Source organism: Tyto alba, unplaced genomic scaffold, assembly GCF_018691265.1.
Source record: "Tyto alba isolate M040663 unplaced genomic scaffold, T.alba_DEE_v4.0 Super-Scaffold_48, whole genome shotgun sequence".
Classification (NCBI taxonomy): domain Eukaryota; kingdom Metazoa; phylum Chordata; class Aves; order Strigiformes; family Tytonidae; genus Tyto; species Tyto alba.
In genome coordinates this window covers 6,839,993-6,857,000 of record NW_024881324.1, presented here as the reverse complement: position 1 = coordinate 6,857,000, position 17,008 = coordinate 6,839,993, and the positions used below count along the sequence as shown (strand labels likewise).

Genomic DNA, 17,008 nt, shown 5'->3' with positions numbered 1-17,008 from the left:
ATTACTCCAAATATTATGGCTATACATTTTAAATATTGTAATGTATTTTCTGGAACTCAGTGAAAGAAAAAAAGATGAAGGCTTTGGTTTTTTATTTTGAACACTGTTTTCCCCACTGATCTCTCAAGGTGAATTTCACTTTTATATTCTCACATTCAGTGATACCTGTCTAAAGTAACAGTCAATTATTCATGTTCTGCATAGATTTTCAAGAGATTCCGAATCATCCTCAATTAAATCAACCTACTGGTTACAATCAAATGTAAACCCAATGGCTAAGATAAACTGTTTGCAATCTGATTATCCCACTGTGATAAACCAAACTGATTTTCAAGATAATTAATATGCTGAGCATGATAAACACAAGAATACTGGAAAAAGACATTCTTTCATTGTAAGTGGTCTTTTTTTTTTTTTTTTTAAATACTAAATATAGCTGATCTTTTTCAAGAGTCCACATCTAATTCTGCGTGGGCAGAATAATTTGCATTCTCTACGCAAAAACAGAGAACATGCAACATCAGCCAATTTCTTAATCAGAAACTATTTTTATCATTTCAGCAGTCTCTACTTGAAATGTCAGTAAAAAAGCTTGCACATAAAATCCAGAACAAGCTTAAATATACACCGATCTGGAATACAACTATAACACAAGGGTCACCCAGAGCACTGACTGCAGCTAAGGAACGGACAAATTCAGCAATGACTTTTCACTTTTCAGAAAACTCCAATATTGTGAATCAGTCATTCTAATTTTTATTCCAATTCACCGTTTAAGAAACGCTATTTATAAGATGCTTTCACCATTATCTTTGACATCCTTTCTCTCAAAGTAGATTTTCCCATTCAGACAAAATTTAACTTTGCTTTAAAAGATAGATAAATCTGAAACCTTTAAGCATACAAAAGCAGATTTTTTTAAACCAAAGAGAGACAGAGGCTGTCAGTGAGCCAGCAGTTCTACTGCAATAAACACAGATTTTTATTTTGTCAGTGCTTGACCTTTTAGCTTTATGGGTGAATGCTAACACTTGTTTCAAATTGGTTCAATTTGTTGCATATGTTTCTTATGGCAAGCACTTCATGCCAACACTGAAGTGGGTAACTTTAAACCTCAGGCTCAGAGCCAGAATCACATGTCTTTAAAGTGCCTAAACTTAAACACTTGTCTTCGAAAATTTGGCCCCCCCACCGTAAGCCAGAGAGATCCAAAATGCAAACAGTCCTGGTGTGCTGACTATCCGAGGGAAGCAGAAGTGTGGTCTGCGCTAAAGTTGTACAATGTATAAACACAGAGAGGAGCGGGGCTCTCTTCGTCTATATTAGGAATCCACCGCCTCAGTGACGGCACGCTGCAACCCAGCAGAACAAGTCGGCCTCCTGCGTGTTGTGGTCGGAAAAGACGGGCGGTCTGCCTCCCTCGTATGCCAACTGCAGAGGAGACAAGCGAGCACACAAGTGATGCTGCTGACACCGTGGGTGGGAGGGAGACCCACAAAGAGCATCTGAGATACCTTCAGTTCTCTCTCCTCCCACCCTCGTATTACACATCTATGTATCTCTTCTATACCCTACGCGGGAAGGTGGAAACCTGCCGTACAGTGGCAAGGGGATGACTCCCTCTAAATCCTTCACAAGATAAGTATCAGAGATCATTAAACGTTTCACACTAAAGGTAAGCAAAGTTTCAGGTGAACAGGGAGCATCTTCCTCCTCCCTCATCTGTCTACCATTCCCCCACTGACTTGATCTCACTGGGGGACCAAGCCTTTGCTGCAGGAAAGGGCAGAGCACAACAGAACAGTGGCAGTTCTGTAGCTCTCCCTTCTTCTGGCACCCCTTTGGGGTGTGGAGGCTCCCACCTGTCCCGTTCCCCCCTGGGGACTCATCACACACACACACACACGCAGAGAGCACGTCTAAGACTGTTTTTGTTTCTTCAGAATAAAAAATAGTCATTTCCCCCATATACACAGAGGATGCAAGTCTTGAAACAATACAAAAAATTAGGTAAGAAAAATACATTTATTTTAGGGGGGAAAAAATAGCATCGTCATTTCCTAAATCCACATATGAGTTCTGATTACTAAAACTTGGCAATACCAGAGTATTGAATTGTCACTTCTGTTCAGTCTTTCAGACAAGCTCTAAATTTAAACAGCAATAAAACATTGAGTAAGCTAATACATAAAATATATATCACATATAGTCAACTGTTTCCAACATGATAATATTTTAAACCTTAAGACTCTACTGGAAAGAGTCAGTAGTGCTACAAACAAGGAGGAGAATTAACAGAACTATAAAACTTCCAATAACCTTTCTTTCTCACAAATTTTGAGAGTTGCACAGGTTATTGGAGTGGGACAAATTATTAGGTTGAATTTAAAAAAAAAAAAAAAAAATCTACCTACTATACTTGCATTTACAGATGAAGCATAAAGACCTACCCCTAGGAAGGAAGCATTTAAAAGAAAGCACATTTAAGAAGCCTAAAAAACTTGAACTCCATCACATTTGAACACTTTCCAAACGCTTTGCAGCCACATGCAGAGTGGTGATTCCACATCCTCTCCTCTTCACCTGTCCTACTAAGCACTACAGTTACAAACTAGCACAGAAATACAAGATTTGACTTACATGTGGTGTGACTTTCTCCCTGACACACACATTTTATTTACTGGCTAAGAGTTTAATCTCAGGCTGTAGTTGCATTGTACTTCCTACACACAAACCACAGTGGCCAACTTTTAATTAAAAAGAAAAAAAAGAAAAAAGAAATTGTCTCAGGGAGTCAGTAAGAAATAGGAAATTTCAACAACAAAAAAACATTTTAAAAACCCCAAAACCGTCTTTATGTTAGATGCCTTGAAAAATAACACAAGGCAAAGATGCAACAGTTCACAGAGAATGAAACTCTCACTAGGGGGTTTTAACTCCCTGATTAAACCTTCTGAATGAAAAAACACCAGTTAAGGTCATTGTTAAACATGACTTGCTCCAATGTAATAAATTTGCTCAGAAGCACAGGTCAGTGGAACTAAAGATGTCAGCAATGGCTGTGGGGATCCTCCCTGTATCACTAATGCTTATAAGCTCCGATGTTTATGAGAGAAAAGACTTTTACCAAGCAGAGCCTGCCTGACCTTAGGTAATCCCGTGGAGGAGTCTGGCACACGCTCGCTAGAAATAGTTTCCACTGACCTGATTTCACTAAGAGAGGAGGTAGACTCAAAAGGCTCACTGCAGGCAAGACTCCAAACCAGCAAACCTTTATTTCAGGTTTATCCCTGAAGCCGTGACGAGGAGTTCTCACAGCCACTCTCTGCTACGACACTAACTGCACTGCCGAGGGGACTGCCAAGCCAGGGATGCCAAAATGGCTTTGCTGGCAGCGGGCTCGCTCTTCTGCTTCCCACAGCAAAATCAAGAAGTGCTGAAGCTCACAGAGGAAAAATAAATACTTCACTAAACACACTCATGACTCCAAAGCAACTTCCAATTTGCTTTGTGTGTTGGGTTGATTTTTGGTTTTGGGTTTGTTTTTGTTTTTTGTTTTTTGTTTTTTTTTTTTTTGTGAAAGCTCCCAAAGAGCATTTTTTTACGCCTTCATGATAGAAGCATTTCACTTAAAAGTGTATTTACTTCTGGAGAAGTGTCCTGGGATGCACCAGATGTGTGGAGCTCTTTAGTAGTGACCACCTGCTTGAATTCTGGCTACTTCTCACACTGCGGCTCTTGCAGGGCTTCTGTGTAACCAGCGGTGAGTGATCACAGCCCAGCTTCAAGCGGGCAAATGCCGAGGGGAGCCGCCGAGCGGGGAGCGGGCACGGCCAACCAACCCACCTCCCCTGGCAGTCGCTGCCACAGCGCTGCCAGGGAACTGGGGAACCCCTGCGCGCCGGGGTTACCCACAGCTGCTGGAACCCACACCGCCACAGCACACCGCGCTTCACAACAGTTAAAAGGCAAGAAAATAAAAAATAACCAGCTGAACTCACAGGACCAGTCAGTACTTCTGCATCTTGTTTCGACGCGGTAGCAGAGCGCACCCGTGTTTGTTTCCACCAGCAAATGTGTTTCCTTTGTAAAAACTGGCTGTTGTACCTCTGTTACCTTCTTTTGTGGCAGATGCAAAGCCACTGAGAGGGGCAAAACCAGCAACAAAGCACTAAACACCCAAGAAAAATCCACTTCCTGAAGTGACACTTGTTTCTAAAGTATCTCCTTCTATGGCTTTTCGAGAGGGAATCAATGACCATCCCTTTCTAAGCAGTTTGCTGGGAACGCTGCTGCAGTTCTGCATCTGGGATAGAGTGAACACGTAAAGATGTGCATTCCTTCTGGAGAGCGTTGTCCAGCCAAACACCTAAGAGTTACAGACTTGACATCTGTGGGGAGGAAAACTGCTTGTGTCTCACTGCTAATTCAGCTCTGGTCTGTCCAAGACCAACAGAAGACTGAAAGCAATGCCAGTGTGTGTGGTGAGTTTCACAGAGTTTCTTTTCTGTAAGGAATGGCACCAAGAAACTCACATAGGCACAATCGTTCCCTGACATTCACTGAATGAGCTGCAATATTGGGAGACTTTGCTCAGATACTGCAAGAATTCAAAGAGGAAACCAAAGAGCTCTATGGTCTTAATCAAGCAAAGGATTAAAGCAGACAGAGCTTCATAAGGATGAGGAGCTCCTCTGAATTCCATCCAGATGATCATATGCATACGGCATTTGTTCCTGTAGCTTGCTAGATTGAAACCACATCTATTACTAGCTTCCAAAAATCCCAGTCAAGATCTTTTGCTTTATTTTAAACTTATTTATTTCTGAAGCCATAATACTACTATACTCAGTCTGAGCCTGTGATAGAAATAAAAAACAAAACCACTGTATGTTAGCATTACAATTTTCATGAAGTTGTATAGAAACCAGGCAACTTACCAGCTTAATCCTCTTAGCATAAAGAAGAAGAAGTAAGAGAGAGAAAAGAGAGAAAGAGTTAGGATTTAGTTTTCCTAGGTACAATGTATAAATGCCATGGCAAACAAAGCAAAATAAAATATGCATGTTTCTCTCAAAGACTGATTTGAATTAAGGGGGAAGCACATCATTCAGGTATTTTACAATTAGCGTTCAAAAATAAATAGTTTTCTTTGAGAAAGAAGTCAAGAAAAAAATTCCTAAACTATGTCAGCACATTTCTGTGAAATAATATAAATGAAAGAACTTTGATAAAATATATATATATTATTTTTTTAAAAAAAGTAATTAAAGTGTAGCAAACTGGAACTGGTTCTCATTAAAACCTGGCACATGGTTTTAAAAAAAATAAAATAAAAATGAAGTTTTCACCTAAGTACTATGCAAAATATGAAAAACTCTTAAATCAAGAAATTGCTGTAAGCAGCTTGAGTACAGTTTTGATTGTGGGAGTCAGTGACCAAACCTACCCTTTGCATGGGTTAGGAGAATTAACTAGTAGGGAACAAGTTTCCTTACTACTTAACCTTAAGTGATGAGTCACAGTGTGATTTTCCATTTTCCACTTTACTTAAGACATGACTCAGAAGTTACCGTGTTCTCTCCCCCTCTACCTGCATTTTACAAGCTGTGTTCTCAAAATGGGTGGACTCCAAACAAATAGCAGAACCAACTATTTCTAAAGAACCAAAAAAATGTCTTTGCAAGCACACAGCAAAAGGGTTATGCATGCAAGCTGTTAAGTGCACAAAGCAGGTCAAGAGAGCAAACAAGGTATGCCAGCTTTCAGCACCGGCACTGGGAAACACTCATTTAACACCCAGCTCATCGCTTCAGGGAACCGACATGAGAAAGCAGATGGCACTAGAACAGGTTACATGCCTATCTGAAGTGGATTAAAACTTCCTCCTTGCCACCAGATATCACCAGAGACTTAGGGGATACTGAGACTACAAATACAAGTAAGCAGACGACAGGCTTTTTGTTCCCTCGTCAAGATTCCCTTAAATCCAGTGTTTTGCCTTCTCAGTGTACATCCCCAGCCACAGTCACCCAAAAGGGTGGGAGGCTGGAGGGAGATGGGCATCACTTCATGGACTGTGTCTCGGTTGTTTCTGAAGTCCTGAGGGACAACTTTGAGGCTACCCTTCCAGCCAGGACCCTGTTTGAATGCTTCCCTGTTACCACGTGCAATAGATGTGGAACCATCAAACATGGAAGAATGAGCAAGAGGAGGCTCAGATGCTGCTCATACACGGTAAAACAGCAGTCAGGGAGTATATTTTGTCTCCATGGGTCATCACATCTGTTTAGGCACGTGCATAAAGCTCCAGTGGGCACATATCATTTACAGCTGACAAATTCAGGTTTTAAGACAGATTTATGAGGCTATCCTGGGTTTCAGCACTTTGGATTGCAGGTTTTTACTGATACCACTACAATACTTTTATTTATTCTTAGTTTTTAAAATATACCATGAAGGTGTAGTTCACATCCATACTACATTTTCCACTTTTTTACTACTTGGCAGTTTTGTGTTTGACTGAACTTTAGGAATTGGTTTATATCTTGAAGCATCAGGACAAAATCAAGTAACAGAGTAAGTTCAGGTATTATTCTTTCAGTACCATTATTATCCTCAAGCTCCTCATTACATAAGAGCAGCTCCTTTTTCACCAGGAGAGCAGAAAATACTACCTAGTCTATAATGTAAACAGCCACCATTCCTCTTCTTCCACACCCCAGACTCAGCTGGATCTTTATTAAATGTTTTCAGAGAAAGAGAGCTAATACACTTTACAGTGCATTTCTGAATGCACTATTCAGAAAAGCATGCTCTCTCATACACACACAGAGCTATAGCATTCCAGTCCCATTTATAGACTTCTTGGTACATCATGATCTTCCAAGACATGCTTTTGTGCATTAAAAGAACCACAGAAAATATTTTAGAACTAAATTTCTCTAAATGTGTGAGTTTCCGTTTCTGCCCCCTCCTCCAATAAAAAAACTCAGTCGTCTCAGAGAAACTTTATCCCCACTCCCTGAATTTTAATTAAATGCTTAAACCCACCACCTCACACAGAGACACATGCACACAGCAAAATCTTTGGTTTCTTACTCTATGCCTGTAAGAAGACAGAGCCTTGGAAGAGGCATCTACAACTTACTGTGCCAGTTTACAGAAATTTTTCATAGTATGTTCCTAATTACTCTGTATTCAGACATTCAATTAAACAAGTGGAATACAGATTAGCACATGGTTTTTAAATCATGCAAAAGCATACCTTCCCCTCATAAACGAAATATATAGGGTTATCTGTCTCTCTTTTTGCAAAGCATCCTCTACTGCTTCAGTGAAATCAGAGACTACAGAATATATGAAAAACACTGTTCCACAGAAATGCATGGCATTTAAAAAGCTGTGCTATTTAAACATCAGCCACAGCCTGCCCCTGTGAGGGAACCCGTAAGACCAGCGCCAAGAGCAAAAGCTGATCTTGTGTCTTGCTGCCCAGGTTACCCACCCACCCACCCACCCTTGCCCAAGTCCTCCCCTCCCACCCACTGGGGTGGGAAACATCTCCCCGAGCTGGGGCATCGAGATAAATCAAGAACAGGGGAAAGGATGACCCAGAGCCAAGGGCTGTGCCTGGGAAGGTGAGAAGAGAGCACCCACCCCACTGCTCAGGGCAGCCCACCCGGGAGCAGAGCCCCAGCCGTGCTGCTCGCCGGGGCTGTCAGCACTCCTCCGGCTCCAGCAAGCGCTGGTGCAGATGTAGCCTCCCAGGCTGCTCTAGGTGGAAGTCTAGCTCACTGAGCTCTACCTTCCTAACTAGATAGCACGTGGCAAGGAAACAGCAGAAACAATAAGTCAATGAAATTTAAAAAAAAAAAAAAATAAATAAAAAAAAAAAAATCACACAGTGTTTATTCCTTCCTTTAAAAAGAAAAGAAAAAAACGTCTTGCAAAAAGCTTAAGGGAAACAAAATTGCAGGTGCTCCATAGACAAAAAAAAAATATTCTTAAAACATACTGAATTCAACTAATACTAATTGACACAGGACCCAGCTTGCAGACTCACTCACCCGGAAAAATCTGTAGTGAGAATACCATAATGAAATATGTATATTCGGCTTATGTGGCACAACGTGAGGTATCCCATAGCTACGACAAAGGAGTACCTAAAAACATAACATACAGAGCACATAGTTACCAACACAAGTACCAACAAGAACTAGAATCATTCAAACTGGGTTTGGGCTTGTTTAGGAACAGAGTTTGATTTTTGCAAATTAGGTTGTTAACAAGTCTGAAGCTATGTTACAAGATCTGGCAGAAATTTTTGGAGAGGACTTATGGTTTTGTGCACCCAGCTGAAACATTACAGAGGTGCCTCCTCACTCTTCCACACACTGAGGGTAGGGAAAAAAAAAAAAAGAAGTAGGATCACCTCTAGTTGGGCATTTCAATTTCAGAGTTCTCACCCTCACATAATGTCTTGAAACTTCTGTCTGACTCAAGTATTTGAAACCAGATGACACTGTATGTGGGTCGCTGAAGTTATCCACCGCCTTTTTTACCTGTAAATGTTCTTTATTTACATGTACAACTCTTTCTCCGATCTACCAGAAACTCAAATATTTCACATTTAAGACATTTTCTCTCTTCTGATTTTGTATAAAGGCAGATAATGATACGTAGCCTAATTTTTTCAGCTCAACATGCTGAAATATGCCATATTCCAGGAGAATCATAGAATCAATTAGGTTGGAATGGACCTTTAAGATCAACAAGTCCAACTGAAGAAGCATTCTTTAAGTGGAGTGTGACAAATTCACTCTCTGTTTTTCAAAATGACCACAAAATTAAGTTAGGGAGGACAGTAGCATGCCTCTTTCTATCTTAAGAGTTGAACAGTCTGAAGACTGGCAGTGTGGCAGTGTCTAGGTGGGGCAGGTGCAGCCTTTCATACAACTAACTTCTTCCTGAGCAGAAAAGAGGATACTGGGGAGGCAAGAAGCAGATGGATATCTGGAAACAGACTGACACATGAAGCAAACTAGACAGTGCAACGGAGAGCTGGGGCACCAGAACGAAAGGCTTGCAGCACACAGATGGGCCAGGACCAGATCTGCTGGTGTCCCCTCCATCAGAAGTTAACCACACCAGGGAGAAGATGCAAAGACCTGGAGTCTACAGAACGAGACAGTATAGCCTGCCCTCCCAGCAGAGCTGGGCTGGGGGGGTCAGGCAACCCCCTAAGCACACACTGCCAAGCAGGGTCCCCCTGGACCCACGGGAGGATTGATCATGGTGGAGAACTAAAGGGGAAAATCAGACATGAGGAAAAGTCAGTCAGAGACTGAAAATGAGCCAGGCCTTTGTCAAATCATGGCTGGCTTTAAAAGAAATGAGTTTTTCCTCCCTGGGGACTAATAAAGTGCAGTGTGTAAATGACAGTGAGGGATAGGCAAGGCAACCTTGCAGCTCACGTGGCCCACAGCAAACAGCTGGATGAAAGGCAGACCGAGGGGACACAACAGCTCCTTCAGGAGATTCAGAGCTGAATTTATCTTATTTTATCTGGGTCAGACATCCAGACCAGCTTCAGCAAGGTCCTTGGGCTCCCTCCCATCAACAGGGAACAGCAAGCATCCCTCCTCCAACAGCAAGTCACCCAGCTCAGACTTCTAATAGTGATGGATGAGATGAAATATCTAAAATAAGCCCCAGTGCTTAAATGTAAAGCACCTAGATCGAAAGGGGGGCAAGTGGGGACAGACATACTGAATTGCTGCTGCAGCTGGGAGCATTTCTGATGTGAGATTAATTTGTCCACTTACAGGTCTTGAAGGCTGGCAGTCTCACCAGAGAGCAAACTAGCAGAAAACAACCAGGGAGAGGAACATGCATGTTAAACTGTGTCGTTCCTTGTTCACTTCCACTTGAGTTTTGGGGGGGAAACCCCAAGTCTTGGAGCCTCAGTGTGAAGGATCCAGTGCTCTTACAGGCCATCTGTATGAACAGGTCCAGCCCTTAAACTGACATTTTTCAAGCTTATACCCGAGCAGCTTGAATATACCGTTATTTTGCCAAAATTAATAATGTAGATGTACTTTGAGTCACGCTGCTACAGCTAGTGGAATACAGAAGAAGATCCTCCCAATCCTCCCAGCCCTCCTAATGTTTTTCAGCATGTTGGATTGCTATTTCACATTGACTCAAATCAACATATGACTATCTCACAGCAGCGGGTGACATATGAACCAGCTTAGTTTGTGTTGCAGCATACAGCTATTTTTCCCATTGTGACTAATTGGCTAAACAGTAGGAGTGAGGGGTTTTCCTGTTGCAACTGTGCCCGTTTCCCTACCACCACCTCAACTTGTCTCAGAAGACAAGTATTGGATGATTCCCTCTGTAGACTTGGCTCTTCTGATCTACAGTCAGTAACTCCTGCTTTCCCCGCAAGTGATGGGCAAGGACAATGACCAGGAGACAAGTAGCACATTTTTCCTTCTGCACTGCATTTCTTTCATAAACACTGTCCAATTTTTTTTTTTTTTAAGTATTAATTAAATCTGAACTTCTGGGCTTTGCACTCTGTGAGGGGGTGGAAAAAGCTTCCTTGATTAATACCTATCTTGCTGGTACAAAATGCTAGTGACTTCTATAAACAAGCCTGTTGTTTATGGTTCACATTTCTAAACCATCCTAGAGAAATCATAAGTGATGGTTCCCATTTGGATATTAGAAAGGCATAGCCTCGGGAAGTGCTAAAGAAGAAGGGGAGATGATTATCTGAGCACCAGATCCTCAGACAGCCCTGGCAACAAGCGAAGAAAGGGTTTCTGTTCCCCAGCCCAGACAGATGTGGATGTGAGCATTCATCAGCATCTACACAAACAGCCATGCAGCATCAAGACAGAAATCACCTGTAACACACCCAAACCACAGTATTGACCACATGCTGTTAGGGAGACCAACACAAAGGTAAAGAAGTGAGAAGCACAGCCAGCTCATCCTTCTAGTCTGCTATAAAGTTGCAGTTTTACAAATAAAAATTTCCATTTGTGCAGATTGATGGGAAGCAAATGACTCCACCTACACAATTTTTAAAACTCCCGCGTGCTGACCTCTAAGACAGAGTATGGTACCCACAGAAGAAGGCTCAGTGACTGAGCAGAGACGTTCTTCTACATGAACTTCCTCTTAGGCAGTGAAAGAAGCAGATATAACTACCAAGTAGTCTTCATCTTCATATGAAAGTGCTTTTTGTCTTTTTGCAGGGAAGGCACTCGTTTGATCAAGCACTTCAGGAGTCTTAGATATCTTCCATCCTCCAAGACATTTGTATAGGGAAAAGAAAAATCCCATGGTGGAGAACTTCTCGTGATGACGCTGTAAGCTTCTGTTTCAAAGCAATGACATTTACGGTATTTTCTACTTTTTCAAGCTCAAAGCCCAGTACCAAATGCAAGACTTAATTTTGTAGATCACTAAGTTAAGTTGCCACAGTGACCTCATTTGAACCACTCAACTCAAGAATAAGTGGAAAATACCTAAAGGCCAAACAGCAAGGGGGGGAAACACATTAAAAAGGATTATCAAAAGCGATCCTCAAGGACACAAGACCAAGGAGAATATGACTTCATTATAATCAGGAAACCAGAGGTTTGGGCATAAATTAAGCCTGCAGAAGCCAACTTCTAAGGCCAGCAATTTCATAGGGGAACGCAATATATCATTGCAAAAAACACAGATTGAGATTACAGCTGCTTCTGTAACTGAACAAACAAAGCTCCTGTAAGTAACTGGGAAAGAAAAGCAGGAAAGAAGAGAAAGTGGTCCCAAAAAATCCTCACACTTCTCCATGGAAGGAGAGAGGGGCAGCTTCAGACTTGCAGCCATATGAGCTCACCTGTGGATGTTGGGAATACTTGCCATATTCATAATGCCATAGTTCATCATCACCAGGACAAAAAGATGAATGGAATACCTTGAAGACAACAAAATGAGTATTTAGGTAATTTCTATGTGACCTGGAAGGGCTGGCAGTTCAGAGCAAGGGAATATTTTTCTATGCAAATGACATAAATGTGATGTCATATCAGGGTATCACTGAACATGGATTATCACAATGACATCTTTATAGCCTGAATATCCAACATAGATTAATACTTATGAAAAATATATTGTCAGTGAGTTTCACTGAGAGAAAGAGAAGCCTTGCTCAAAGTGTACAATCAAGCTGGATGCATCTTTTCCAAAAGAGATATATTTACAGCAGACTGGTGTGGCTTTAACTTCCAGAACAAACAACACAGATTAAATGCTTCATTTACAAGTACTTTCATGGCTCATTTTACTTTGAGGGTTTGGGATGGTTATGCGGGTTAGGAATTTATTTACTTTTTTTTTTTTTTTTAGGATAACACTGGAAGTACCTTAAGACTAAGAAGAAGTAGTCCAGAAAAGCTGATGTGAAGTTTAGAAATATTTTTACTCAAGCCTTGTCTACCTGGTGACTAATACTCACCACCCAAAGCAGAAGACAGCGAAGTATATTCCAAAGAGAGTGGCAAATGCATGGCGAACAGCAGAGCTGGCATGACTGGGACCCAAGTAAATACGAAACCAAAACGCAGCCAAAAGTGCAAATAGTTGGCAGGCTACAAAATTGATCTGTAAAAGACAAAACAAAAAAGGGTTGTGATTCTTGGAGGAGGGGAGGAATGAGTCTCTCTGTTCTCAGAACAAAGAGTGGAGGCAGGAAAAGGAGAGGAAAAAAGTGAGAGCAATTAATCTTTTGTTTCTTAGCTTTCTCACTTGTGAGCACAAGCGGTAACTTTCCTTGGCCAACGACAGAAGGGATTAAACAAGCATGTAGCCACCCAAAAACCCAGACAAGAGGAAGAGCAGGCTCCAGCTACCCGAGGTACAAGTGGGCTCTGGGTGGTTCTTGCTCCCCTCGGGGCAGGGCTCTGCTCCACTGCCACGCCAGCCCAACCCGGGTGCAGGGGGACATCACCCCCATCTCTGCCCTCTTAGTGGGAAGCCAAGAAGCAGACTGGGACTCTGGAGCATTGAGCTAGTGCTTGACTTCCTCCACAAACCCCAAAGCAAGGGCAAAACCAACAATCCTGATGTGATGCTATTTCACAAGCTGTAACTGGACAGCCTTCTTAGCTCTGCTCCACAGCATCCTCTAAGCAGGCCTTTCAACTTACTATTTTTTTTCTGCAGTTCAGAAGTGCAAAGAAAACAACTTTGCTCTAACATCAAGCAGAGAGGTAAAGGAAAATGCTTCCCAATTGTTCTTTGGCTATTGCATGTCTCTGTAGAGTGTGGGAAGCAGTCTGGCCCCATTGTGAGGAGGTTGCAATGGCACTGGGAGCAGAAGGCAGGTATATGTGGAAGGCAAGGAGTCCATAACTAGAGCCTACTCCTATCAGACACAAGGACAAGAAAAACCTTCAGTGTCCTCAGAGCAAAACTGACACCAAGCTGCCCTCTTCAAGTCACCTTCTCTTTGACAGCCTTAGCAAAAAATCCCAGAAGTCAGAGAAACAACAGAGCTCAGGATCTGTCTCTAACAGAGCAATACAGCATTAAGATACAACACTTCTAAATCCAGCCTGGACCCTAGGCAGCTGGAGTTAAATTCACTTATTCAGCTGCAGTCTTTTGGGGTTGGGTTTCTTTGGGGGGGTTTTGTTCGTTTACTTGTCTTTTTTTTTTAAAAAAAAAAAACCCTCACTCTCCAGCATCAACTCATCCTACACTGAGCAAAACTAAATATGCTTCAGCATTTAAACAATCATTTGGGTTAGAGCATTATCCAAAACTATCAGTCCAAGACAGGATATATCTCACTCAGAAATGCTCTGACATGCTGGCTATCCAGAGGTAGCTGGATTCAGCCAGGCTTCTTGTCAAAAACATTTACAATGTGTTTAACAAGACACTGCAGTCCCAAACTGCTTTTATTCTGGTGGACTACATCCAGCATGGTGCTCTTCAAGCAAATGTTGTTATTAAAGGTTTGTTGGCTACATTGCTGCAGTCCTTTATTTCAGTGATGCAAGCAGCCATGCAAGAGAATAATAAAATAAATTAAATACTTAGATATGCTGAATTTTAGTTCTTTGGAGCAGAGACAATATCAATTTATTTCTTGTTCATGTAAACAATCAGCATTTATAACAGATGGTATCGTAGAACTATACCCAAAAGCAAATGATTAGCAATTTCTTATTATGACAATACTTTACACTTTATTTAAATAGGAAAATTCTTATTTTATGTGCAAGGTTGAAAAACAGAACAAAATTTCATGGATCTCACAAAACCCAGATGTGGCAGTACAAATCCCAAACTCTCACCTGGTTTATTACCATACAGTTCCACTCAAAACACTCACTCCTCCCTCCCCTTCTTCCAGAGCTGAAGGAACCACAGAAATGGCTGAAGAGAAGACAGCCCCTCCAGGGCTGCTCTCATGGCACCCTTTCTAAACCAGTTCCCAAGACTGATGGATGCCAGTTCATCAATGACAATTCAGTGAACCTTAAGCCCATCTCAGCCTGCTCCCTCTTAGGGTCACGCTAGCACATCCAGTGCAGCTCTACTTCGTGGCATGCAGAACCCCTCTGATTCGGTATAAAGAAGGAAAGTGCAGATACTCCAAGAAACCTGATGTGGCTGATTGCTTAAAAGACAATACCCTCTTCTGTGCAGAGTCAGTCACGGAAGCTTTACACCAGTAAAAACCATCACGATAAGCAAGTGTTTGCTTTTTATTTCCACCCAGCTCTTGTATGTTCTGTCCAAGATGTTAAAGATGCTGGGACTTCAGAGGTTCACACACACACAGCAAAATGAGAGTGCAAGATCTCACAGCAGGCACACTTGTAGTAGCATTTACGTAGCTAAGGCAGGTAGCTGCAGCAGCAAGCAAGCAGAAAAGATTTAATCACAAGCTAACGTACAGTATATGATAGCACAGCAGCCTCTCATACACACACTGTTTCTTGCCTATGCTATCAGTTCCTCTGATCATGTGCTACCTGTGCTACTTGGATTAAAATTAGCACAGGTACACCCAACCACACCACTGTCAAATCTTCATTTGGTTGTGCAAACTAACCAAGACAATTTCTTCTCTGCGCTGTTTTTGCAAGAGTTGGAGTAAAGCCCTGTACCAGGATAAAAGCAAAAGCATGTGCTAGCCTTACGTTTCAATCAGCTTTCAATTTACAGAGGTTTTTTCTGCAGAGCAGCCAAACATCACAAACCCAATGTACTTAGCAAGCACTAATTTCAGAATACTAGTTTACCCTTTTTGTACTGAATTAAGCTAGACACTACCGTACAGAGGAATGACTACAACACACCATTAAAAGTTACAGGTATGATTCAGAAACCTGAAGAGTAACCTTCCTTTTCAGGATAAGTGACAGGGATGGTGTCAGAGAGGCACAAACATACACCAGAATTCCTGAGTGTCATATGAACACTATGTGACTTTTCTCAATAGCATAAAGGAAGTGAGAAGTCTGCACCCAATGAATTGCTTGGGAGACCAACTCCCAGATACAAAAAATAAAAATGCAGTCTGAAATGCAGAAAGAGAAGACTTGCTCACTGGCTGAAAACATTCACACTTTTGCCTTTGCCCTCCCTTCTGAACTGCAGCCACCGTAACTCTTCTGAATCTTTCCAGGTTCCTTTCCTCCATAGCCATGTTTTTCTAGCAGGCAGCACTGCCCCTAAACACAACATGCTGCATTTGTTTTTCTTTCTCTACCATTAAGGCTTTGAGGGGGTGGGAGGTGTATTTACAGTAACATACATATTACAAACAACATGATCCTTTTTAAAGGATTCATCAGCAGAGCAGTTGGGAGAGGGATACCTATGAGCAAAAAAGCCAGGTAAATACAATTCCTGATAAAACCTTTCTGTCATCCACGAGGTATTTGGCACATCTCAGACAAAAACATTGGGAAATAGAACTGGAGAATACTTCTTGTATCTGTCCCTCTATAAACCTGTACTCAGGATCTGAATGCACCAAGATGACCTCTGATTTCTGTGGGCTTCAGTCTGAAGATGAAACTTAGCTGCACAGAGCTCACTGCAAGGGCTAGCACATAGTTTACTGCAGGAGTAATTACTTCCTGAGTAATTGCAGAATACTTCTGCAGATCATTCCTTTCTATGTTTACCTGAGCCAAGCTGAAAGTATGGATAAAACAGGCCAAATCTTTTCTTAACTATAACTTGTCACAAAGAGAGGGAGCCAAGTTGTTTGTTTCTTGGGTTTGAGGAATGTAAGACAAATGTCAGGACACCAGTAAGACTGGGGTGCTCCTTCCCAAGTGCTGAGAAAAATTTTCTGCCCAGCAGGCTGAACTCCGTATTTAAAAATGAGTACTACCTCTGGGATCAGACCAGATCTGGTCTGCTCTCCATAGAGTAATAGAGGGATACGATAGCTTTTCATAGGTCTACCACCTCTAGTTATTTATATGTAACATTTTAAACACGTGCAGCATTCACATGCATACACACAAAGACTGCCACTTCATCTGACAGTGACTTTACTGCATTCTATTAAACATTAATTTTATTCTTCATTCTACATATTTAAGGTACCTAAGTAAACAGATCCCTAAGATTTTAAGAAATGTTGTACAGCATCATAAGTGAAGTAACAGACACACTTTCCTCCCTTTCCCCACCCAAAGAAAAAAGGGTTCATATTATTCCCTTTTGGTTACTTCCACTGTTGCTAAAAACACTTTGTAAACAGTAAACTGAGGGCTTCTGAACATTGATGAATGGTGTCCACACAAAAATAACATGGAAAAAGAAAAGAAGTTATACAGGAATTAACCCTTCTTATTCTGACCCACCATTAGAAGTCATGTCACCCGTGTTTTTAGCTGGTCACATCTATTCAGTGGTGCCATCAAATTTTTCAACTTTGCAAGCATAAAAGAAACACCTTTGCTTTTAC

At 41.6% G+C, this 17,008-nt stretch overlaps 1 protein-coding gene across 2 annotated transcripts in view; it reads right to left on the bottom strand.

Moving 5' to 3' along the window:
- The window catches only part of MBOAT1 (membrane bound O-acyltransferase domain containing 1), a 59,297-nt gene that overhangs the window by 21,425 nt on the left and 20,864 nt on the right, over positions 1–17,008 (bottom strand). Inside the window, exons 2-5 of one of the 2 annotated variants that reach the window (XM_042806919.1) lie at positions 12,524–12,669; positions 11,906–11,983; positions 8,070–8,165; positions 4,941–4,952 (exon numbers count right to left, since the gene is read on the bottom strand). In XM_042806919.1, the coding sequence (XP_042662853.1) occupies positions 4,941–4,952; positions 8,070–8,165; positions 11,906–11,983; positions 12,524–12,669 (332 nt within the window). The remainder of the gene's footprint in view (positions 1–4,940; positions 4,953–8,069; positions 8,166–11,905; positions 11,984–12,523; positions 12,670–17,008) is intronic. The other variant, XM_042806920.1, reaches the window with a different exon arrangement.